The sequence below is a fragment of the Gymnoscopelus braueri genome (genome assembly GCF_963280865.1).
Source record: "Gymnoscopelus braueri genome assembly, chromosome: 10".
Taxonomy (NCBI): Eukaryota; Metazoa; Chordata; class Actinopteri; order Myctophiformes; family Myctophidae; genus Gymnoscopelus; species Gymnoscopelus braueri.
In genome coordinates, this window is record NC_137611.1 from 35,943,926 (window position 1) to 35,968,080 (window position 24,155).

General features: G+C 42.0%; 1 protein-coding gene across 8 annotated transcripts in view; it reads right to left on the reverse strand.

Moving 5' to 3' along the window:
- Positions 1–1,881: 1,881 nt before the first annotated feature.
- tnn (tenascin N) overlaps positions 1,882–24,155 on the reverse strand; it is a 51,843-nt gene continuing 29,569 nt past the window's right edge. The window contains exons 10-25 of one of the 8 annotated variants that reach the window (XM_080440936.1): positions 23,138–23,401; positions 22,237–22,500; positions 21,346–21,609; positions 20,302–20,565; positions 19,730–19,993; positions 17,864–18,127; positions 16,201–16,464; positions 14,440–14,703; positions 13,687–13,950; positions 11,032–11,162; positions 9,713–9,851; positions 8,831–8,982; positions 8,115–8,211; positions 7,478–7,642; positions 6,540–6,703; positions 1,882–3,589 (exon numbers count right to left, since the gene is read on the reverse strand). In XM_080440936.1, coding sequence (XP_080297062.1) covers positions 3,440–3,589; positions 6,540–6,703; positions 7,478–7,642; positions 8,115–8,211; positions 8,831–8,982; positions 9,713–9,851; positions 11,032–11,162; positions 13,687–13,950; positions 14,440–14,703; positions 16,201–16,464; positions 17,864–18,127; positions 19,730–19,993; positions 20,302–20,565; positions 21,346–21,609; positions 22,237–22,500; positions 23,138–23,401 — 3,374 coding nt within the window. In that variant the 3' untranslated portion in view covers positions 1,882–3,439. The remainder of the gene's footprint in view (positions 3,590–6,539; positions 6,704–7,477; positions 7,643–8,114; positions 8,212–8,830; positions 8,983–9,712; positions 9,852–11,031; positions 11,163–13,686; positions 13,951–14,439; positions 14,704–16,200; positions 16,465–17,863; positions 18,128–19,729; positions 19,994–20,301; positions 20,566–21,345; positions 21,610–22,236; positions 22,501–23,137; positions 23,402–24,155) is intronic. The other 7 variants (XM_080440937.1, XM_080440938.1, XM_080440939.1 and 4 more) reach the window with 7 other exon arrangements.

Genomic DNA, 24,155 nt, shown 5'->3' on the forward strand with positions numbered 1-24,155 from the left:
CGAGTCAATTTCCGCATTATTTTGGGGTCGCGGGCTGAAAAGTTTGGGAACCCATGCTGTAGGCCACTAAACTTGTGTGTAGATCCTCATTCCTTGGTCACACCCTAGAAAACGAGATATATTGAAAGATGAAACCCTAGCCCTAACCCAACATAATATTTTAAAAAGTGTTTACATGGATATGAGTGCATTACAAGTCAGCTATGAGGTGGGAGAAAAAAATTATGAAAACATTTTTTTTGTATTTTGTATTTTGTATTTTGGGCTGATTTTAAATCACGGGTCAAATTTGACCCGCTAACACCACAAGTGGATGCAGTTTTCTAACACAATGCAAGGGTTAACTCTGTCAAATGAGTGGAAGATTGGCTAGATTTGTAAGTGTTGAATGGCTGGGGTTAAACCACATTCAACACTTACAAATCTAGCCGATCTGTTCACTGACATGATACTGACAGTATCATGGTCAGTATCATGGTACATCATGGTCAGTATCATGTCAGTATCATGTGGTCAGTATCATGGCCAGTAGGGGAGACACTTTTTGTATTTGCCTTCATAATTCACAGACCACTTGAAATATCCTAGTCATCTTTTGCTATATGAAACATATATATGTGCCCTAATTAATAATACAATTTTTAAGCTTTCACTAATAAGGACAAGTCTAAAATATTAATTTGAATGCAATGAGTCACAGTGTTACAATTGCCCCCGTGACGGGGGCAGTTGTAACAGTGGTTGGGGGCAATTGTAACACTGTAAAAATAAGTCATATTAATACATTTTGTCTCAAATAAAAGCACATCACGTAATATGTATTTTTTATAATTTACCATTTTTACTTACGAATGTTTTATATACATAATTACAATTATTTTGTATTTTTATTCGAATGATTTTATTTTTAAATTTTGTTTTTTCAAATGTATGTCTATTTTTAATTTAAATGTATTTTGACTTTGAAATGTAGTGACATTTAGTGAAATATGTTCATTTACTAACATAAAAGTATGAAATCCCAGACAAAAAAATCAGCTTGCATTGAAAACACATTGTTACAATTGACCCCGGTCACTTTGTTACAATTGCCCCCGATGGGGCAACCATGATAAAATCCAATATTCTAGCTAGAAACACCTATACTAGCATAGGCTGCTGACGTTAATTTGTGACCAATAACATAGAGATACAATTCATCCAAGTTTAAATTAGCTGACATCTTATCTTTAGACAGCTGAAGGAAAATACTGTACACTCAAAAATTTACATTTACACCTCAAAATCAGTTTTTTGTTGAAAACTTCTGCTGAGATGAAATGATCATTCTATCCTTCCATAGACAGAGAGAGGACCCTACTGAGCATGTGCACAATAAGTCTCACCCCTCTAGCTTATTTCTAATTATTTATTTATATATTATATATTTATAGAGTTATTGAGTCTGTTACTTTTGCCCCCTGTTACTTTTGTCCCCGGTCTCCCCAAGTCAGTATCATGGTTAATGTCGGGGTCAGTATGCTGTCAGTCAGTATCATGGTCAGTATATGTCACAGGGCTGTGACAGGGCCTGATATCCATATACTATTCTACTCATAATCGTAACAGGCTTTTTCTCTCTCCCTGGGAAGTAGGCTAATAATTACATAATAACCACATACTAAATAGAGGGCACTGGCCCAAAAAAAGATTATTGTGATTTTGTGTTGGCTGTAGATATTGTCTAATATACTATTATTAAGTCCATTATAGTCAGCCACTGTTAAACGAAAAGTTCTACCATATCCAACTAATATGGACAACTTATATAAAAAATAAAAGGTATTAGGCCCCAGCTTTTCTCCTTTTTTCTTTTCATTGAAGACAATGGTACTGACAGGGTTTCATATCAGATGACTTTAATTCGTTTTTGTTCTTTATTTGACAACTGCAAATATCCATTTCAAAATAAAATCATCATAGCAGAGAGTATTTTCATGATATTTAGTTTTTAAATCTGTGACTTTTTTTAAGCTGTGAAGTCAAATATTTATCTGAGGATTTGCTGGCGTAAAACATCAGGGGAAACAAAGATTAAAAACAACAAACAACACAAATTAGATCACAGAAAAAGTGTGTGATGGTCAGGGAGTTTAAATCAATTCCATCACAACACAAATATTGATTGAATCGCTCTGTCCTCGAGATATAAACTCATGAAGTCTCCAATTATTTGTAAACATGTAGGCTACTAAAGTAAAACATTTAAAATCAAAGCAGTATTAATTTCCTTAGCAAGCTCTCCAAATCGAAAACAACAGGCTATTAAAGCCATGAAAATGATAAAGGGATCTCGGATAAAAATTGTGTTGGTATATACAGATCGTTTACACTGATTGAAATTCACTGTCCTTCCAAAAGTAAGACAGAGGCAATATGGCTATTCCAGACAGCTGTTCAATGCTACCACCTAGCTTCCTAATGTGATGTGACAGTGTTTCTGGTACAGTGGCAGTATTATGTCATAGAGCTAGACAGACTCATAATCAATAAAGACAGGCCACGTTCTGGCTAATCGTCTTCACCTGACTCTGTCTGATAAACCAAGCAATCAATGTTGATCACTTTTTCACCCCTTTGCCATTAGGATAATACTACTATACATAGAGAAAATGGCTCTTCACCTCCTTCATAGAATATGAAATAAACAAATATAATACAAATATCATATTCAAGACAAGGCCATAGCTGGGCTACCACCCTTGGGTAAAGAAAGTAAAAGTTTTAAAGTAAATGGAGTTATGAGTTCTTGGTTGTCTGAAACAGAAATTCCACATGGAGTTGATTCAATTTGGAATCAGCATTAGTGTCTTTTTGCTGGAAGAAACTATAATTATTATTTTAAAACAATGATTTCCTATCACACCTTTTTGAACTATGGCAGTTTTCCTCACTTCAAAGAAGCAGAACTTGTACTGACTTAAAAATAAACCGCAAAACAGACGTCTATTGGCTGTTTTCCCACAATCACACTAAACCCGGGAGTTTGTCATCATAGTCAACTTGACATCAGTATTCTCAGTGGTGCTGGTGCCAAAGAAAATACTTGCATCCCGCTAGTTTTCATAATGTCACACAGTTGGACTATGAATTCCTACACATAGCCAAGGGGAGTGTGTACATTTTGTATCGTATAGCCTGATTTATACTTAATTTTGTGGCGGTGTCACGCCCCAAAAATAGCTTGTGAGCTTGTAGATCTGCCACAGTATATTCGGTATGTGACACCCACGCGCAACTAAGTATAAAACAGGCATATGTCTGTTGTACAAGTCTCACACACAGGTTATGCTTAGTGAATACCACTCTAACTAGCAGACAAAGACACCAGAATCTAACGTGATGACAAGAAAACAGCTAAGGCCAGTTGGTGTGGTGGTGCAGCGGAAGGTATTTGATCTTATTTCTTGTCCGTGGAGGTTGTTCTGTTCCGCTCCTTTGCCATCAGCGATCTCTTCTTTCTGCTGGACATGGCCCCCACCGGTCGAATCTTCATCTCCGTGAAGTCCAGGGACGTGAGGTGGCCCTTCCATGGCTCCCAGTTCACTCCCTGACAGTGTGTGTGTGTATGTGTGTGTGTGTGTGTGTGTGTGTGTGCGCGCGCGCGCGCGCGCGCGCGTGTGTGTGTGTGTGTGTGTGTGTGTGTGTGTGTGTGTGTGTGTGTGTGTGTGTGTGTGTGTGTGTGTGTGTGTGTGTGTGTGTGTGTGTGTGTGTGTGTGTGTGTGTGTGTGTGTGTGTGTGAGAGGGAGGGAAACAAGAAGAGGGGTGTCAAGAAATGGGTGGAATATAACAAAGAAAGCAATAGGAGAGAGAAAGAGAGAATCACACACCCTGTGAGATAGCAGATCCTAACAAGAGTTTCATGACCATACAAAGCCGTGCTGACTGTTATTGTGTGTCATCAGCGCACGCCGAAGGAGATACTGAGAACGCCGGCATTATGGATGGAGATTTTCCACATGGGCAGAGCGACTGCCTCGCATTTCCTCTGGCATCAGTCTCCCTTAGACATAATAACTGCTTTTTCGTTGCCCCGTCAGACTGCTAAAAGCCACTGGCCATTTTTGTACGCACTTTGAGGAATGTGTTCTGTTATCAGAGGTGATGGATCCAGGCCGTTCCAGTTTCACCTCAACGATCCAAAACAAAACTGCAAATGTACGCCTCGAAGTGAAGTTGTCTTTGCAGACCAGGGATCAGGGACATTGTTTGAATCAGGTATGGTACCTGTCTAAAACATTAACAACTGTTTTATCAATCATCAGAAATCAAAAACATAATCACATGAACTGTAGCGTCTCTATTCTGGGGTGAGAATTTGGCAAAAATAGAAGCTCACAACGCATCGTGACATGTTGTGAGCTTGTAGATCTGGCGCTGGCCTACTCAGGGCCATGCATGTCATGAACGAATCAAGTCAGGAATACAGTACCTCTCTCCTACTCGGAATCACAGAAGCCGATGCAGACAATCTCCCAAACACATCTGTGTGTTCTCCTCAGATCCGCGGGCTGACAGATACGGATATTCGTGATATTCACGGTTTTTCGATCATATGCGACACACAGTTTGAGACCGAACGGTCTGGCGCCCGGGATAGACACACATTCAGAGATTTGGTCAATTATAGTGTAATAATAATGATAATAATAATAACATATCGTTGCTATCGGGCAGAAACCTTAACCCATGAAAAAACTTTAATTAATGCCCTACTTCACAAAAAAGTATCAAAAGTATCAGATCCACAAGCTCGAAACGCGGCGTGAAGCGATGTGCTTTGAACTTGTAGATCTGCTACTTTTGCAATGTTTGACATATGAGGTTTCCACACGACAGAGACGATAATAGATAGCTGACAGCATTGTTGTTGATGAGGATGAGGATGAGGATGATGTGATGGTGATGATAAGGGTGAGTTAACAGCATTCATTCACTGATATCATGACACCCCAAAAAAAAGAAAAAAAAGAAATCCCCATTCCCTCCACTATATGTTCCACTCAGCTTCTTGAGGCTCCAACTGGCTGCTGGATCCTCTATTAATATGCTGATAAATTAAAGAGCACTCCGGTTAAGAATCTATTTGTAGCTGGACGAATGCCCTTGTGGGTACTGAAAAACGAAGTTTTAGAAACTGCTCAAATGAGGGTAGGATAGTTTCCGTCTAAAGCATGAACTCTTTGTGTGACCCCATCAGCCAGGTATTAAAAGATGCGTCTCATACAGTGTTTGAGCAATATCTTCTCCTCTGGAATTTGATGGATTCAGAGCACACACAGGGCTTTAGTCTAATTTTCCAAGACGGCTTGATGATAAGCTTTGCGGAGGCTAAACCTGACCATAAAATGCTATTAGTGCCATCTGTTGGTGTGATCATACACTACACCAGAGGCACTCACTTGAAATAGCTTCAGCCTCAGAGCTGGTGAACTGAACAGGACAGAACCGTGTGTGTGTGTGTGTGTGTGTGTGTGTGTGTGTGCGTGCGTACGTGTACGTGTATGTGCGTGTGTGTAAATTCTGCAACATGCAGCAAAAATAATCTGTGTGTATCGTCATGAGTTACTGAACCAAATTAGAAAGATAAACATGAGAATACATGCGTAGTATACAGTTATAAAATATAACCCCTAGGCAGACTGGTAAATGATCCACAGTTCCTGTGCTTCGAATAGGGTTTACATTGGTAGGAAGGCTGCTGTTCAGGCAAAATGAAGTTCTAATTATGTAAAGTTATTGCTAATGAGTAGCACCCAGCAGTGCTAAAGGAGTATTCCTATACTATAATACTTAAAAAGTGATCCCTCAGCTCTCAGTTGGTCCCCATCCTGTCCCCTCACTGTATCCAAGCACCTAGTGCAGTGGTTCTCAGAGTGTACACTCTCTGAGTGTACACTCTCAGCGTTAGATGAGACACTGTGTATTTACAGCATAGACTGAGGTCCCAGTGATATAAAATATTATTGAATGGGGTCTGTGGCTTAACCATCACTGACCTAGTGGATGAGAGAGAGAGAGAGAGAGAGAGAGAGAGAGAGAGAGAGAGAGAGAGAGAGAGAGAGAGAGAGAGAGAGAGAGAGAGAGAGAGAGAGAGAGAGAGAGAGAGAGAGAGAGAACTCTCCTTCAGTCTGTTTATGCTGAAGTGATTTGATTTTGTTCTGTCTGACTGGGTACCTGGTGGTGGATGGGACACCTGTGCATGTCGCTTATCAACTAACTCAACGCCAGCGTCCATCCTCACCAGTGGTGTAAAGTAACTAAGTACATTTACTCAAGTACTGTACTTAAGTTTACTGGAGTAGTTCCAATTTTCTGTACTTTTACTTCTACTCCACTCCACTCCACTCAGAGTAGAGTCAAGTACATTTTGAATTCCGGACTTTTACTTGAAACTTCTACATTGCAGTATTGATACTTTTGTAAAACATGTGAGTACTTTTACCACCACTGCTTATCAACCAACTAAACACAACGCTAGCGTCCATCCTAATACTCACCATACTGTGCCTCTGGTCTCCCCATTTTCCATTGAGGTTGGCCAGGTGACAGTTCTTGTACCACCAGGCGCCACGGTGGGTCAAGGCGCAGTTCCCCAGGGCGATGTCATTGTCCGAGTCCACGGTTGACCAGGGACGGCCCTGATGGTAGATCATAGCATCACCTGGGGGAGACAAAGAGCAATGTCAGCATTTACAGTACAACAAAAGCAAGCACAAATTCCACTCTGCAGCCTCTCTTGTCTCTGTTTGCACACCGTTGAAATTCTGTAGAAGTGCCATATCGCATCTAAGCATAATAAACAGTATATAGACCATTAGCTGTGTTTCTCCTGGTTTTCTGCCTGGTTTAACGTCCACACAGGTCTAATCTATAAAACTGTTCTTTTCGGTCATAGGACGAAGTACAAATTAGACTTACTACACTTTTGCTCAGACATCACTTTTCTGTACTCTTGCCTGTCTGTCAAGCCCCTGCGGTTAATTTCCCGAAACAAACGCCCCAGCAGCTGAGCCTCCGTATGTGGCTGGCTTCGAAGCCCCCAACCATTTTTTATGGGGACGACCCTCAATGAACTGAATCAGTGATAATGTAATGTAGTCATTAAATGTAGAGCTGGTTTACTGTTTACTCTTGAAGGGGCAATGCTGTGTGTGTCCCTCAGGGCCTTGGGCCCGCGTCCAGCTGTGCTGCTGCTTGCAAAGCTGTTTTTCAAACTCCTGTCTATCCCAATGTTTCCCCATCTCATCAGTTTTAGTTTTTTTTTTTTTTTTGTAATTCTGTTCAAAACAATTCACCCAACAGCTGTGCTGGTCTATCTGCCATGGCTTCAAAGGCGGGCTTCAAAAGCTATTTCGATGCCACCATTGGCGCCTTCTCTGTATCCCCCCTCCATTGTTCACACTGCGTAACGTTGGAGAAATCAAAATGGACTCACCAGCTGTCCCTCTGTATTTGCCGATGGTGAGCTTAAACTTTTGCTTGGCCGGGGCGATCTTGAAGTTGTCGTACACGGCGTACGCCCTCTCAGAGCCCAAGCCCAGCTCAACTCTCAGCTCATACTGGGTGGGAGTGTTAGTCAGCTCATAGATCTTATCCATCCCTATAGGGAGATAGAGAGGAGATACTGCAGTGACTACGTATGTCTAACACAGTGTTTCTCAAACATTTTCATGCCAAGGAGCCCCAAATTGATATGTATTAGGCCGTGGACCCCCATCTGAAAATGTTTAGTGCCAAGGAGTCAGGGACCCCCCAGGAGAGAAGATTTGTGGTAAAAAAAAAACCCGAAATTATTCAAAATGTTCAATATTTTTAAAAACATTTCAAAAATAGCAGATGTACAAGATGCACGAAGAGACGCACTTTGAGCTTGTAGATCTGCCATTTTTTAAATCGCCAACATATAAATGGATAAAGTGGTTAAAATGATTGTGATGCTACAAGGACCAAGGACCCCCTGGGAAGTCCCCGGACCCCACTTTGAGAACCAAAGGTTCTAACAGGTCTATGATTGCAAGCGATACCACCTTTCAATTGTGTGTGTTTCATTTTCAAAGCCTTCAGATATTTACCGAGCCAGAACTCGTCTGTCATGTTGCCAAAGCCAGCTATGTACTGTCTCCAGCGTTTCATGAAGTCCAGTCTGCCGCTGTTACGTCGCTGGAATACCTGGAATAGCACAGGAGGACACAAGGTATTGTGTTTTTAGAATAGCTATACTACAACGGTCTCACTGTGGCTTCTGTGTGTTTGTGTGTGTGTGTGCGTGTGTGTGCTTGCGTGCGTGCGTGTGTGCGTGTGTGTTATGAGACTTTCTTTTAACCCATTAAAATGCGGGAACGCATTTGTGTAACTACTTTAACCATTATTTTATACTTTGGCTATAAAAAAAATAGCAGATATACAAGCTCATAGCACGGCACCGAGTGCCGCGCTATGAGCTTGTGGATCTGCTATTTGTTTTAAATCGTGAAAAAACATATTTGAGTTACAATTGGCTTTAAAAAAATAATATTCAAAGATTTGCACAAAGTTTCATGATTTAAAAATTGCAGATATACAAGCTCATAGCGCGGCACTTGGTGCCGCGCTATGAGCTTGTATATCTGCTATTTTTGAATAGCCAAAGTATAAGATAATGGTTAAAGTGGTTAGAATCTAAAATGACAGATGCTTTCCCGGTCTTAATAGGTTAAGAAAATCGGCACTACTACTATGTTCTTGTATAATGGACATAATTTAATATCAGGATGATGTCAGAGTGATTTGACGTATCACATAATCATACCAGCCAACCACCTCCATCATTGTCCATGTCACAGAAGACCTCTATGGGTTTGGAGCGATCACTGTTGATGTAGACGGTGTAGATGCCACTCTTCTTATTGCCATTCTTCATGATCTGAACACAGTCCATGGGGAAGGGGTAGAGCAGGCCAACTAAAGGAAAATAGATATACTGTGTTTTAAGACATTACACCAAACAACACATATCACAACATGACAAAACACTACAGTGTTCCCTTTTGTTGTTGCTGTATTTGCGACGGTACATTTATTTTCACTATAGCCTAAGTAGTATTTGTCCATTTCCCCATCCTAACTATTAGGAGCATGGGGGCACAATCAATACAGCAGAGCAGTTGGGGATTAACCCATTAAAACCGGGGAAGCAACTGTCATTTTAGTATATGTTAGCGATTCAAAAATACCAAATATACAAGTTCACAGCACGTCACAAGCTTGTACATCTGCTATTACAAAAAAGTTTGAGAACTACTGATTAGAAGGCCTTTCTACAATAGGCCTCAGGTCTTAATGAGTTAAGTGTCATGTGGGGGAGGGGGGAACCAGTGACCTTCCGAGTCCCAGACGGCCTCTATACCCTCTCAACATCAGCGGCCAAGTCATAATTTGACATGACATGATGTGACAGGACATATTTTGATGTGACATGATGCAACACAAGGCGGTGTGACATGGCATCTTATGACATGGAAAGACATGATGTGATTGTGTAACGATGACATGTTATCAACAGAATGGAAGTAAACTAAACTAAACTAAACATAAAGCATGCAGCGAACTGCAGCGCTGTCCCTTGCAGGGTGTTACAGGCGACTATAATAGAAAGTAAGATGTCACTGAAAGCATCATAGCGTGCACTGACCTGTTTTAAAGACCGTCTCTACCACCTTGCTCCTCTTGGCTCCCCTGTAGGCGATAATGGTGACAAGATATCTCTTGCTCATCTCCAGACCTGATAGAGCGAAGCGGCTCTCCCCAGCTCCAAGCTGCTTTTCAACAGTCTGAAGAGAAACACGAGAGAAACATTAAGCTTGATTTATACTTACACAATATTAAAATGATGTAAGTATATTATTATTATATGAGCTCACAACGTGTAGCGCTGCAAAGAATTGTGAGCTTGTAGATCTGATATTTTCGACACACATAATAGTTGAAAGTCTGCTATTTTCAGCGAGCGACATGGTCATACCGCAAAGTATAAATGAGCCATTCGTTTTGCGGAACGAACGTACACTACCACCTCTGTAAATGTTTACGGTATGATACAATTATGTTAATTTAATGTATGCTACAGGGTGCAGACCTTTAGCTTAGTTTAGTTTAATTGCACCATAATAAAAGCACAGAAGTTGTTGTTAATGATTTTTTTCTCTCTGGCCTCTGCCCTGTGTTCCATATTACAGCTCATACTTACTTGTGTTTGTCTCAGTGGGTAATGTATACATGTGAAAATAAGTATATTCAAAGCACTTAGAATGAACTACACCAGAATTTGTTGCATGATCAGAAAGTGGGAATTTGTCATAATTTGCCACTAGAGGTCAGCGTTACACAGAGCTCAGATTTATGTCCCCTGTGTTATTTGGAAGGTGACCCAGTATATCAAAACTCTGAAAATACTGGAATGTAATACAAAGAGTATTTGTACAGTATGCTTACTAGGGATGATAATATGAGTGATTGGGACCTAAAATGCAGATATATTATATACTTTAATCTGATTTACACAAGATTCACTGAGACATTATGTCCCTCAGATCTGAAAAAGGCTGTTGTGAGTGTGTGTCTGTATTGGTATCTCCACAGTGCTATACTCTGTAGATCTGTAGGTTATTCAGCTTCTGTACAAAGTTATGTTTTATATAATCAAATACAAGCTCAAATGTACTGTTTTACTGTGTACAGAAAAGTGCCTGTCCTCCACATACTGACGCGTACTGTACTTCTGCCCGATGATAAAAATGCATTTTGAATCTCGACTCTTCACTCATCCACATTTCTGGTCAAAGTTTCACACTAAATACTGACAACAAATCATAATGAAACCTTTGAAGTTGGCCTTAGCACTGGGCACACACTTGTGTGCGCGTGCGCACGCACGTGCATCGGGCGTTCATGTGTGTGTGTGTGTGTGTGTGTGCATACAAGTCTGTCAATGTGAACTACAAGCCGTCCTACCTCCATGGCGCCGTCCTCAGATCTGTATGTGAGTATGTAACCATCGATGTCGGCCAGGGGAGCAAGCCAGCTCATGACTGAGGAGTCCAGGGTCACATCTGTAGCCCTCAGATCCTTGGGGGCATCAATGTCTATAGGTGAGGGGACAAGACAGAGTTGGAATGGAGCAGAAAAGGTGTGTTAGATATTCACACTTAGTTTGTTCAGTCAGTCAGTCAGTCAGTCATTGTGCTGTAATGTTAATTTACTTGTCACTCGATTTGGGTTTTCAAATGCTAATGTAAATGTATTAAAAAACAAAGAGAAAAAAACATTGATTGACTGATTAATAGATTCATTCATGTGTCCATACCATACATTCAATTTATCTTTTCTTGCTCATTAAGTGCAATAAAGAGAATCATCCCACACATATTTCAGGGCCATTGTGATTAGAGAAAATAAAAGAGTGGGGCTGAACTGTTTCTCAAACACAGAAAAAAATGTTGATGGTAATATTCACTCCTGTCTAATCATTTATAACACATGGTAGATTTGATAATCACAGACATGCACTGTTCATGAATATCAACAGTCCTGTCACCAAGAGATTAACACATTGTTCCATCTCTTCTTCCAACCATTATGTGCCTCCATAGATAAACTGCACGTTATTCTCTCCAGTGATTGTCTGCTTCATTTAACTGCTGTGGGGGATTAGTCTCAAACAGGCTCTGGCTGTCAACATGAAGCCCCAGGGAAGATGATGTGTCCGAGACATGAGGTTGTAAGGATGGTTATTAGCTTGCTTATCTCCCAGAGTTAAGTGGCTTGCCCTCTGCACTACAAAGTGCAGGGTTAGTGTGCTAGGGCTCAATGCTGCAGGGATTCTGGTGATTATCCAATAAAGAAGAATGTAGCGCTGCTACCTTATGTCTGGTATAGATAAACCATGTTTTTTGGCCAGAGGAAGGTTTTAACCATTCACCATAAATAGCAGATGAGCTTGTAGATCAGCTACTATTCGGTGTAGACGGGAAAAAAGCAGTCCGACTACTTATAAACTCAAGACTTTCACATAGACTAAAGGGTTTAAGTGGATAAACGCTATTCGGATGAGGACAATTGAAAATGACAGTATAGAAAATTGAAATTTAGCATTAAAAAAAAGAGTTTCAATGATGTTGCTTTTAGAAAAGTTTTGACTGGCTAATTAATGGGGCCTGGTATTAGGTCCTGTAAAGTCACAAGCGTAACAACGCTGGCTTTTATGCATCCCAGATGACCATCTCCTGACACAATGGCTTCCCTATCTGAACCTGGCCCCCAACCTGCCCGTAGCGCCGGCTGCTCCCGAAGAGTTACGACGAGATGAGTTTATATTCCACAACTCCAGTCGTTTGCTGCCTAATTGAAAGAGATGCTGCATTCACTTAGAGCTCCCATGATGATTTCACAGATGAGCGGGCTTCCCATCATAACCCTTAGCACCATGTGCTGACACCGCTGCTCCTACTGCATGCACGTGAGTTACGACAAAACCAGTGACCTGGCACGGCTTGTTGGGAGCGTTTCCTCTCCTGCTGGTACAGGAGGTTCAGCTCTTCATGGGAGTAAGGTTAGAGTGAAAGACCTTTGAAAGCCATGTGCACAGCAGCATGGATGCCTTGCTTGGTGGAAGCTAAAACAAGATATATGTTACTGTCCGAAAGTCAACAAAGGTCTACCTCATACAAGAATGCAGCTGAAGTTTTTTTATTTAGAGTAGCCAATTATTTTTTACCCCCTTTTTCTCCCCAATTTAGTCGTTGTGCCAATTAATTCCTCCCCACACACATTTCTGTGTTGTCACTGCTATTGTATTCTACTGACTCACCTGCCAGTGAGGAGCCCCCACCGGGAGAACGTAGGGCCTTCGTCCTACTCCTCCCACGGCCGCCCAACACTTCCTGCTGACAGGTGCCGCCCCAGCCCATAGGAGTACGTGCAATGACCAATATCACCCTCCCTACCTGGCTTCCCTTCCCCGAACACGGGGGAGGGAAATATAAATGCATTCTAGATTCATTTTGATACTCAGACCAATTAATGGTTTAACTGAATTACTTTTTTTTCTGTCTAATTGAAAATGGGAGATAGTTACAGTAGATTCACAGGCTATCAAAACATTACAAAGATATCTATCCACAACCAACCATCCATGTATTTTCCCACAATATTGTTCCTGACCGTTGATGTTTAACCTTGACCCCTTCATCATGATAAAAACAAATTACCAAAGAAGCCAAGGCCTACCTATTTAGTTCCTGAAAATAAAAATCCCTGAAAAGCTGACCTCTCTTTCTCATGCAATGAACCGACCGGGGTCATACCTATATTCCCCGGGTTCTATGTTCCCCACTAAGGTTATGGTTAGGGTTAGGTTTAGGTTAGGTCCTATATTCCCCGCTCTCCCTAGGAAACGGGGAACATAGGACCCGGGGAACATAGGACCCGGGGAACATAGGTACGGTCCCGAACCGACCTACCAAACTATTACTTCCCCTGTCCCCATGTGAATGTGAAAGCCCTCTGGGGTCTAAATGATGACCTTTATATCTTGTATTCCCGGAATTTATTATTTTAGATTGTGTGGTGTGGAGTACAATAATATCTTCCTGTTCTCAGACTATTAACCTGTCTCTCCCTTTGTAGAAGTCTTCTTGCTGGTCTTGTTCCCCCTGACAGCCCAGATGTAGACAGTATAGAGGACTCCAGGCTTCAGACCAACCAGCCTGTATGAGGAGCTGTCAGGCCCCACAGAGATCTCCTCACTGGAGCCCTCAGCAGAACTGTAGCTCAACATGTAGCCCTCGATGTCTGCCTGGACCCGATCCCACGACACAAGGAATGTGGTCTCTGTCTCCTCTCTGGCCAAGAGGTTAGTAGGAGCGTCCAGCTCTAGAGGGAGATGTTAGTGGGTGAGTACAGCAACTAATGCAAACTACAAGCTACAAATGTTGTTTCATTTCCCATTGCGGTGAAATGAAAGCATTTGTCATGCAGCGTCTACAAAAGATCAGATCATAGAGATGTGCGTGAATTGAAAATAATTCTGTTCGTATGATCCAATTGCAGCTGATGTTGACAATTACCTAATTCAATTCAAATATTAATTCAATTACCTCATTATAGACTACTAAACATACCAATGGATTAAGGCAAATCATTCTTATTGTTATCAGCATCAACCTGCCTCGCCCTGTGTTCCTGCTGGACTCATCCCCTTGATAGCCGGTCTGATCAGTATGTGATGGAATTTTGAATGAGATTTTATAGCTTACGGATATAAACCAATATAAAATCCTGTTTTGTTTTTGAGAATTTCAACCAGAATTTGGCCATAGCAGACCACTAGCAGAAACTGGCAGATTATGGCAGATTAAAGACCTGTCTCTCCCTGTGTAGAAGCCATCCTGCTGGCCTTGTCCCGCCTGACAGCCCGGATGTAGACAGTATAGAGGACTCCAGGCCTCAGACCATTCAACCTGTAGGAGGAGCTGTCAAGCCCCACAGAGATCTCCTCACTGGAACCCTCAGCAGAACTGTAGGTCAACATGTAGCCCTCAATATCTGCCTGGACTCGATCCCACGTCACAAGGAAAGTGGCCTCGGTCTCTTCACTGGCCAAGAGGTTAGTAGGAGTGTCCAGCTCTGCATGGGGAGTTGTTGTTAGTTAAATGGTTAAGTAGAACACAAATGCAAGCAATGTCATTTGAGCAATAGGATTATTTTCACCTAATATTCATCTATAGAACTGCAACAGGATTTCAGTCTCAGGCAAAACTCTGTCCGGCATTGTACACTGCAACATGTGCTGTAACTAGTTTTGACTTTTGGTGAAACTGAGGTTTGCCACTGCTGCTTTTAGTTTTGACCATATCTATGGTCAGACCAGCAATGGAACATAATGTGACCACTCCAACATCTGCTGGGTTGGACTGGGAGAGAAGACAAAAAAAGATATGCCCTTCAGCCCTTTCAATGTTTTACAACAACTCAGTTTATCAAATTAGGCCTGTTTATTTTTTATTTTGACCCATTATGAAAGCCTGCATTCCTGCGTGTAATGTTGTGATTTATGCATTAGTTATTAACCACAATTCCTCATTTTATTGTATGTTTTATCTATCCCTGACTTCATTTCTTTTACATTGTACTGTACATTCTTCCTAAATATATTTGACTTAATATTACTTTAGTTATAGTGTATTGTCTATATAAACCAAGTTATTTTTGCAATGGCATGCAATAAATCTACAATGCAGATGGATGCTACAACCGCTTGCTCTCATATTTCCAACTCTTGGTGGTTGTCTTGATGGTTTAGCTTTATAACTGTGGCAAATTAGCCATCGTATGCTACAGTATGACTGTTGCCTATGACCACTGTTTTAGCAATGCTATACAGTACACTATATGCCTGGTCAGGGTGGATATATGTGAATATTGTGATACTGCAACCTATGCTATGACTGGAGGCGAATATGCATTAAGCTAAGAGTTAAGCTGCCTGTGATGAGTTACCAGAATGATTATAGAAAGAGGATGATCGCTATACATAGAATACATAATTATATCCTAGTTCTGGCAGTACACTCAAAGTCACAAAATGCTGTGTCAGCTGACAGCTAACCTACTGTATCACTCATTACATCTCTGCAATGATGGGGAGCCTATCTAAATAGCCTACACTCTAAAATTCACTGTCTTAGCTGATAGGTATAATGTGCCTGCTGCTGTTGCTATTTGCAAACCTCCTCCCCCCCAGCCTCCACCTGCTGGTTCTACTCTTTACGCACCCAGAAGGGGTCTCACTTCAAAGTTCATTCAAATGGGGGTATTACAGTAGCCCTGCATGTTTTCATAATATACCATGTTTTCATGCTGTATTGCTGCAGTATAGGGACTAGGGAGCAATGCTAAAACAATACCACCAAGCCAAACTGTATTGCTATATACTGTATAAAACCCTGTTTTTGGTTTGTTTGTTTTGAGAATTTCAACCAGAAATTGGCCTTCTAATTGTCTCCCCCTCCGCTCGTTGCGGGACTTTAACAGAAAGAGCGTAGAGAAAAGGCAACAATAAATCAGGCTTTAGTTGCTCAGATCAGGCCATTGTCTTTTAGCAGAAACTGTCAGATTAAAGACCTGTCTCTCCCTGAGTGGAAGTCTTCCTGCTGGCCTTGTTCCCCCTGACAGCCCAGATGTCGACAGAATAGAGGATTCCAGGCCTCAGACCAACCAGCCTGTATGAGGAGCTGTCAGGCCCCACAGAGATCTCCTCACTGGAATCCTCAGCAGAGCTGTAGCTCAACATGTAGCCATCAATGTCTGCCTGGACTCGATCCCATGACAGAAGTAAAGTGGACTCGGTCTCCTCTCTGGCCAAGAGGTTAGTAGGAGCATCCAGCTCTGCATTGGGGAGTTTATGGTTAGTTGAATGGTTAAGTAGAAAAACAATGCAAGGCAAGCAATTTCATTAAACTAACAAGATTAGTTTGGCCTGCATGGTTTTCATCTGCACAATTGCAACAGGATTTCAGTTTCAGGCAAAGCTCTGAGACTGCCTGGCAATGTACGCTACACAGCATATGCTGTAACTAGATTACGTTTTTATTTTTGGCAACAGTTAAGCCAACTGAGGTTTGCCACTGCTGGTTTTAGTTTTGAGTGCATCTATTGATCACATACCAGCTGTGGAATACACTGTGGCCACTCAGCATCTGCTGGGTTGTGAGTCAGAAAATTGTCATTTTTATTATAGCCTATTCTTTTACTCCCTTTGAAGTTTTTGTAATAGCCCATTTTATCAATTTACAGTACAGGCCTGTTTATTTTTCATCTAAGTAGAGTATGATAGTCTGTTCCATTTCTTGATGTGAATTTAATGTGTATTATCTCCTTTAACTATAGCTCCTCATTTTATTGTATGATTTATAAATCTCATTAAATCAAATTAATTATATATTGTATATACTTTCACATTTTATTTGACTTAATATGACTTCAATTATAGTGTAGTTTCTATTTAAACATAATTTGTGTAATGGCGTGCCATACATCTACACTAAAGATGGATGAGCTTGGCTATGATCGAATCCTCTTACAGTTAAAGAGCCGAGTAGGCACAACTCTAGACAATTTAACTTTATAGCTGTGACAAATTCGCCATGATATAGAATGACAGAAGATGGATTTGCCATGACTGTTGACTGCGACCACTGTTTAGCTTTGCTACATATAGCTATGGTCAAGGTGATGTTCTGCTATATTGCTGCAGCAGTAATCCGCATGAGTACAACCATGCCACCAAGTCAAACTACGTATATTGCCATCAACATATCCAATAAATGTAATGACATGAGTGATTCCCATCGACAGAACCAGACTACATTATGTGTTGCCTACAGGCTTTGAGTGAGCACAGCATACGTGCTTTTGAATTACTTAAAACAACAATACAACAGCAAAACCGGTGAACTAATTCCGGGAGCATTTGTTTAGTGTGATTAGTTTGCATTCATTTAAACTGCTGTTTGTATCATGAGTCACACAGAGCGCGAATATTACACGACGATAAAGTGACTATTTTCTAGGTTGATTTTTCACCGCGAATAAAAGCATCAACCTGTATGAATGTCCTTGTCGCAGGTCTGATCGGACAGAATTTTGGATCAAATCTGTAATGGCTTAGGGACATAAATGAAATCCTGTTTTGTTTTTTGGTATTTCACCCAGAATGTGGCCTTAATTGCTTAAATCAGACCATTGTCTTTTAGCAGAAACTGGCAGATTATGGCAGATTAAAGACCTGTTTCTCCCTGTGCAGAAGTCATCCTGCTGGCCTTGTCCCGCCTGACAGCCCAGATGTAGACAGTATAAAGGACTCCAGGCCTCAGACCAACCAGCCTGTATGAGGAGCTGTCAGGCCCCACAGATATCTCCTCAATGGAACCCTCAGCAGAGCTGTAGCTCAACATGTAGCCCTCAATATCTGCCTGGACTCGATCCCACGACACAAGGAAAGTGGACTCGGTCTCTTCTCTGGCCAAGAGGTTAGTAGGAGCGTCCAGCTCTGCATGGGGAGTTATGGTTAGTTACGTAAATGGTTAAGTAAAATACCAATGCAAGCAACTTCATTTGACCAACAGGATTATTTTCACCTGGTTTACATCTACACAACTGCAACAGGATTTCAGACTCAGGCAAAGCTCTGAGACTACCTGGAAATGCATGCTTTAACATATGCTATAACTAGTTGCAGTTTTGAGTTTTGGCAAAAAGGTAACTGAGGTACTTGCTACAGCTGGTTTTAATTGTGACTGTGTCTATTGATCAGACCAGCTGTGTAACAGGCTATGACCACTCCAACGTCCTGTACTTGTACAAAGAGTTGTGCTGAGTCAGAAAATTATTTAAAATATGTATTCCTTCCTTAATGTGTATTAGTCATTATCCACAGCTCCTAATCGTATTGCATGTTTTATGTATCTCATATTGAGTATATTTGATTTCATGTGACTGTATCTATAGTGTATTTTCATTTCAAATCAAGACAGAGTAGGCATGAATAACAAAATGACGTCATTCAGAAATTCTGCAGTGCCTTTCAGAACAAGGTTTGGACGTTCTTGCACCTCAAAGATGTTTTAGCTAGCTGAAGAAAGTTCTGACAGAACATTGTGTGTGTGATTGGTCAGGCGTTTAAGGTGGCCGTGATTCATTTTGTTTTATTTCTGCATTCTGCGGATTCTGCCAGCAGTCAAAGCAGTGATAATTTTGAACAGTAGTTGGCTGACGAGGTTATGGGTATCAGTCTCACGAACCAACCTCCAGGAGGTACAAACACCGCTGTAACCCCTCTCTGAGTGACCATGCATTAACACAACCTGACACAAGAAATGGCAAAACCTCCATGCCTCCCTGACAAATTTCCCACCGCACGTCGGAGGGATTCAGGTTTTAAAACCACTAATTCCAGTGCTGGCTGTACACTGCTTCACCAGCTACGTACTGTTTCTGGGCAGATTACTGAGTTGCCGGGGTCTGGCGTTCAGAACTCAGAACTGAGTTCTGAAGCAGCCTATAAAACACTTTTGTCCTATTTGAAATTTCTTTGGATCGGCAAGCCCTTCCGAAACCCGAGAGAGATCTTGTTCGCTTGGACTATATAGCTGCCTTCAGCCTATCACTCCCAATATATCTCTACTCTGCTGGCAGCCAGTTTAAACAGCCCTCGCGCTCACATTCTATGTCTATGCTGACCTGTATAACATCACCCACCGCTGGTGCTGCTGATGCTGCTGCTTGTTCCACCCCAGCCTCCACCTGCTTTGGTTCCTACTCTTTGCGAACCCAGAAGGTGTTTTACTTCCAAGTTCATTTCCATGGGGTGATTAGGCTATGCTATGCAATGATAATAACATGCTATACTGCATGCATCTTATCATCATGTGCCATGCATTTCATGTCGTTATGATATCTCTGGTGTTACTGTGGTGATATTCGGCTAATTAGAAAACCTTGGAGGTCCAAGAACTGCCGAAATAAACGGCAAGGCAATGTGTTTGTTCGTTTTCTCCGCAATGATGCCATTTAGTTAGTTTTCAACCAGAAATTGGCCTTAGATACTTAAATCAGACTATTTTCTTTTAGCAGAAACTGGCGGATTAAAGACCTGTCTCTCCCTCTGTAGAAGTCTTCCTGCTGGCCTTGTTCCCCCTGACAGCCCAGATGTAGACAGTATAGAGGACTCCAGGCTTCAGACCAACCAGCCTGTATGAGGAGCTGTCAGGTCCCACAGAGATCTCCTCACTGGAACCCTCAGCAGAGCTGTAGCTCAACACGTAGCCCTCAATGTCTGCCTGGACCCGATCCCATGAAACAAGGAACGTGGACTCGGCCTCTTCTCTGACGGAGAGGTTAGTAGGAGCGTCCAGCTCTAGAAGAAGATGTTAGTGGATGAGATAAGGCAAGTACAGCTACTAATGCAAACTACAAGCTACAAGTGTTGTTTCATTTCCCATTGCGGGGAAATGAAAGCATTTGTTATGCGGTGTCTACAAAAGATCCAATCATAGAAAGGTGAGTAAGTGGAGAGAAGTGGATCAATGTTTAAGACACAATCACAGCTGACATTGACGAATACCGAATCATCAAATACTGATTAGGTATCTGTCAATTTACCTAATCAGTAAATATGGATTAAATAGATCAAACCTAATTATTCTGATTCTTTTTAACATTAACCTGTCTCTCCCTGTGTAGAAGTCCTCTTGCTGGCCTTTTCCCCCCTGACAGCCCAGATGTAGACAGTATAGAGGACTCCAGGCTTCAGACCAACCAGCCTGTATGAGGAGCTGTCAGGCCCCACAGAGATCTCCTCACTGGAACCCTCAGCAGAACTGTAGCTCAACACGTAGCCCTCAATGTCTGCCTGGACTTGTTCCCACCACACAAGGAGAGTGGACTCTGTCTCTTCTCTGACCAAGAGGTTAGTAGGAGCGTCCAGCTCTAAAGGGAGATATTAGTGGATAATAATAATGATAATAATAATAATACTTGTGTCCCCTTTAGTTATTGTTGGGGTATTTGCAAAGTACATTTGCACATACCTGGAATTCAGACTCGGCAATTACCAATCATAAACTAAACTATTAGGAGCAGTGGGAATCTATTTAACAGCACTTGGGGAGCAGTTGGGTTTCAGTGTCTTACACAAGGATGCTTCAAACACTAAGCCAGGAGGAGCCAGAGACCAAATCGGGAACCTGGTGGTTCCCAACTGGCCGCTCTACTTTCTGAGCCACTGACCCTTAGCCTGGCACTCAGCCTGAATTTTCATTTAGTTTCACTCCATTATTCAGTCTGAAAGCCCTCGATCTCAGTGCAGCCGTTTTCTGAGATGGGGGCGTGGCCAAAGTGGGACTCTTTGGCGATTGGTTCATACTGGATTATCCCGATCCTGATTGGGTCGTTCAGATTTGCAAACGAGAAAAACCCGCCTTCTACAGCGTCACCAGACCCTGAATGCGAGGCTAGCGATTTCAGGGGGTGGAGCCAGGCTAACTGACCCCCCAAGTAGAGATACTGTACTCTTGTAGACTAAAAGATACACATGTATTCTGCAAATGCTGATTCACTTCCCGTTGCATGGAAATTAAAGAACTTCTCATGCAGATTTTGTTTACAAGACCGCAGCTGATGTTGCCATATCTAATCATCGAAGACTTGAAAACTTATAGTAACAGTGAATTAGGCCTAATCACTATTATTCTTATCAAGATGCTTAACCTGTCTCTCCCTGTGTAGAAGTCTTCTTGCTGGCCTTGTTCCCCCTGATAGCCCAGATGTAGACAGTATAGAGGACTCCAGGCCTCAGACCAACCAGCCTGTATGAGGAGCTGTCAGGCCCCACAGAGATCTCCTCACTGGAGCCCTCAGCAGAACTGTAGCTCAACACGTAGCCCTCGATGTCTGCCTGGACTTGCTCCCACGACACAAGGAAAGTGGACTCTGTCTCCTCTCTGGCCAAGAGGTTAGTAGGAGCGTCCAGCTCTAGAGGGAGATGTTAATGGTTGAGGTAAGGCAAGTGCAGCTACAAATGCAAACTACAAGCTACAAGCGTCGTTCCTTTTCCCATTGCAGAGAAATTAAAGCGATTGTCATGCATTGTCTACAACAGTGGTTTTCAACCTTTTTCACGTCAAGGACCCCCAAATTGACACATATTAGCCCACGGGCCCCCATTTGAAAAGATATGCCAGGGAATCAACCATTTTGATTTCTTGGGGGTCCCAATCTACACTGTATCGTCATCATTAGTGTTCATTTAACTCTGAGAGTGTACAAATGGAACCAAATGGACCCGTTAGGGTCCATTTGGTTCCATTTGTACACTCTCAGAGTTACAGACACATAAGGGTCAATTTGGTTTCTAACTATTCATTTGGCTGGAGACCCCCTGGAACCCCCTCAAGGAGCACTGGTGGTTCCCTGACCACTGGTTGAGAACCACTGGTCTACAACATATCCAACCCTAGAAAAGTGATTAAATGGAGACAATTGATACAATTTTTTAAGACTAAACTGCAGCTGATGTTGACAGGTACCTAATCATCGAAGACCGGAAAACTTACCAAATGGATTAAGCCTATAATCGCTGTTATTTAGATCAATATTAACCTGTCTCTCCCTGCGTGGAAGTCTTCCTGCTGGCCTTGTTCCCCCTGACAGCCCGGATGTAGACAGTATAGAGGACTCCAGGCCTCAGACCAACCAGCCTGTATGAGGAGCTGTCAGGCCCCACAGAGATCTCCTGACTGGAACCCTCAGCAGAACTGTAGCTCAACACGTAGCCCTCGACGTCTGCCTGGACCCGATCCCACGACACAAGGAAAGTGGACTCTGTCTCCTCTCTGGCCAAGAGGTTAGTAGGAGCGTCCAGCTCTAGAGGGAGATGTTAGTGGGTGAGGTAAGGTAAGTACAACTACTGATGCAAACTACAAGCTACAAGTGTTGATTCTTCTGCCATTGCAAGGGAATTGACCCATTGTCAGCCTTCTGATTGGTCGATGACCGACCAACCATTAGGCTCGTTCCGCCTTGTTCCCGCCTGGTTCCACCTCCTTCTGGTTGTTTATGCTAAGTTTGCTCAAATTTAAAAAATATCCACTTTTTGGGGAAAAGACACGTTTATGTCCAGTCACTATACTGCAACTGAGATGTTCCTTTTTACTGAGGCCGAGTTTAAAATAAGAATCGAATACATTAAATATCAATACGAGGCAACTGAAAAACATGTTTTCTTTTTTCAAAGGTAGTGGATGGACAGAGAGGATTTTTGTCCAACCAAGCAACAGCAACCAATGGACACTAAGAGGGGCGGGACCACGGGCGGGACTTGACAAAGGGTCAATTAAAGCAACTGCCATGCATTGTCTACAAATATACAATCATTGAGAGGTGAGTTAATGGAGACTAGTGATTCTGTTTAAGGACCCAGCTGATGTCGACATTATCAACAAATACTGTGAAACTTACAGATGGATTACATCTAATCATTCTTATTCTTTTCAATATTAACCTGTCTCTCCCTGTGTAGAAGTGGTCCTGCTGGACTTGTCTCCCCTGACAGCCCAGATGTAGACAGTATAGAGGACTCCAGGCTTCAGACCATTCAGCCTGTATGAGGAGCTGTCAGGCCCCACAGAGATCTCCTCACTGGAACCCTCAGCAGAACTGTAGCTCAACATGTAGCCCTCAATGTCTGCCTGGACCCGATCCCATGACACAAGGAAAGTGGACTCTGTCTCTTCTCTGGTCGAGAGGTTAGTAGGAGCATCCAGTTCTGCATAAGGAGTTAGGGTTAGTCCACACTACTTCTATGCAATACAGTAAAGCAACTACGTTTGTATAAGCTACTAATGCATTTGAATAATATCTTCTATCTAAGGTGTTAGAGAATGTGAGTTGGTAGGGGGGGAGGTTATGGAGTTTCTTGTTGTTATAAAAAGATAAATATAAATATCCAGTTAATGTCATTTAGTACTGATGCTGTATTATAAATAATTTAATCTCCATGTATCCTGAGGTATCAATGTAACACATTATGCCACCTGGAGAGCCTAAAGATTCATCTGGATGAGCCTTAGATCCGGCCCAGCTACGTTCCACGGTTACAATTCATTGATTTCCATAATTTGCCAGAGAACAGTCAGAAGCTGGTGTTGTCTTTAAGGGTCATGCTGGTGAAATCACAAGCCTCTGCTTGGTGCAGACACAATACATGCAGAGCTTGAACTTCTTCTACTTTTATTTTTCTAAATCAATTCGTGACACTGGTAATATGAAAGATTTCTAAAAACTCGACAAACCAAATGTCTCACACAACTTTGTCTCATCTTATAGCCCACCATGTTGCTCTTCCCCTAACACACACACACATTTGCTACAACAATGTATACAGTATAAAAGAAAAATCGTTAAATCGAGTGTTGCTTCCTAAGGTGCATATGTCACAGTTCATTAGGCTCAACTATTCAACAGGGGAAACTTACATGCACACACACACACACACACACACACACAGACACACACACACA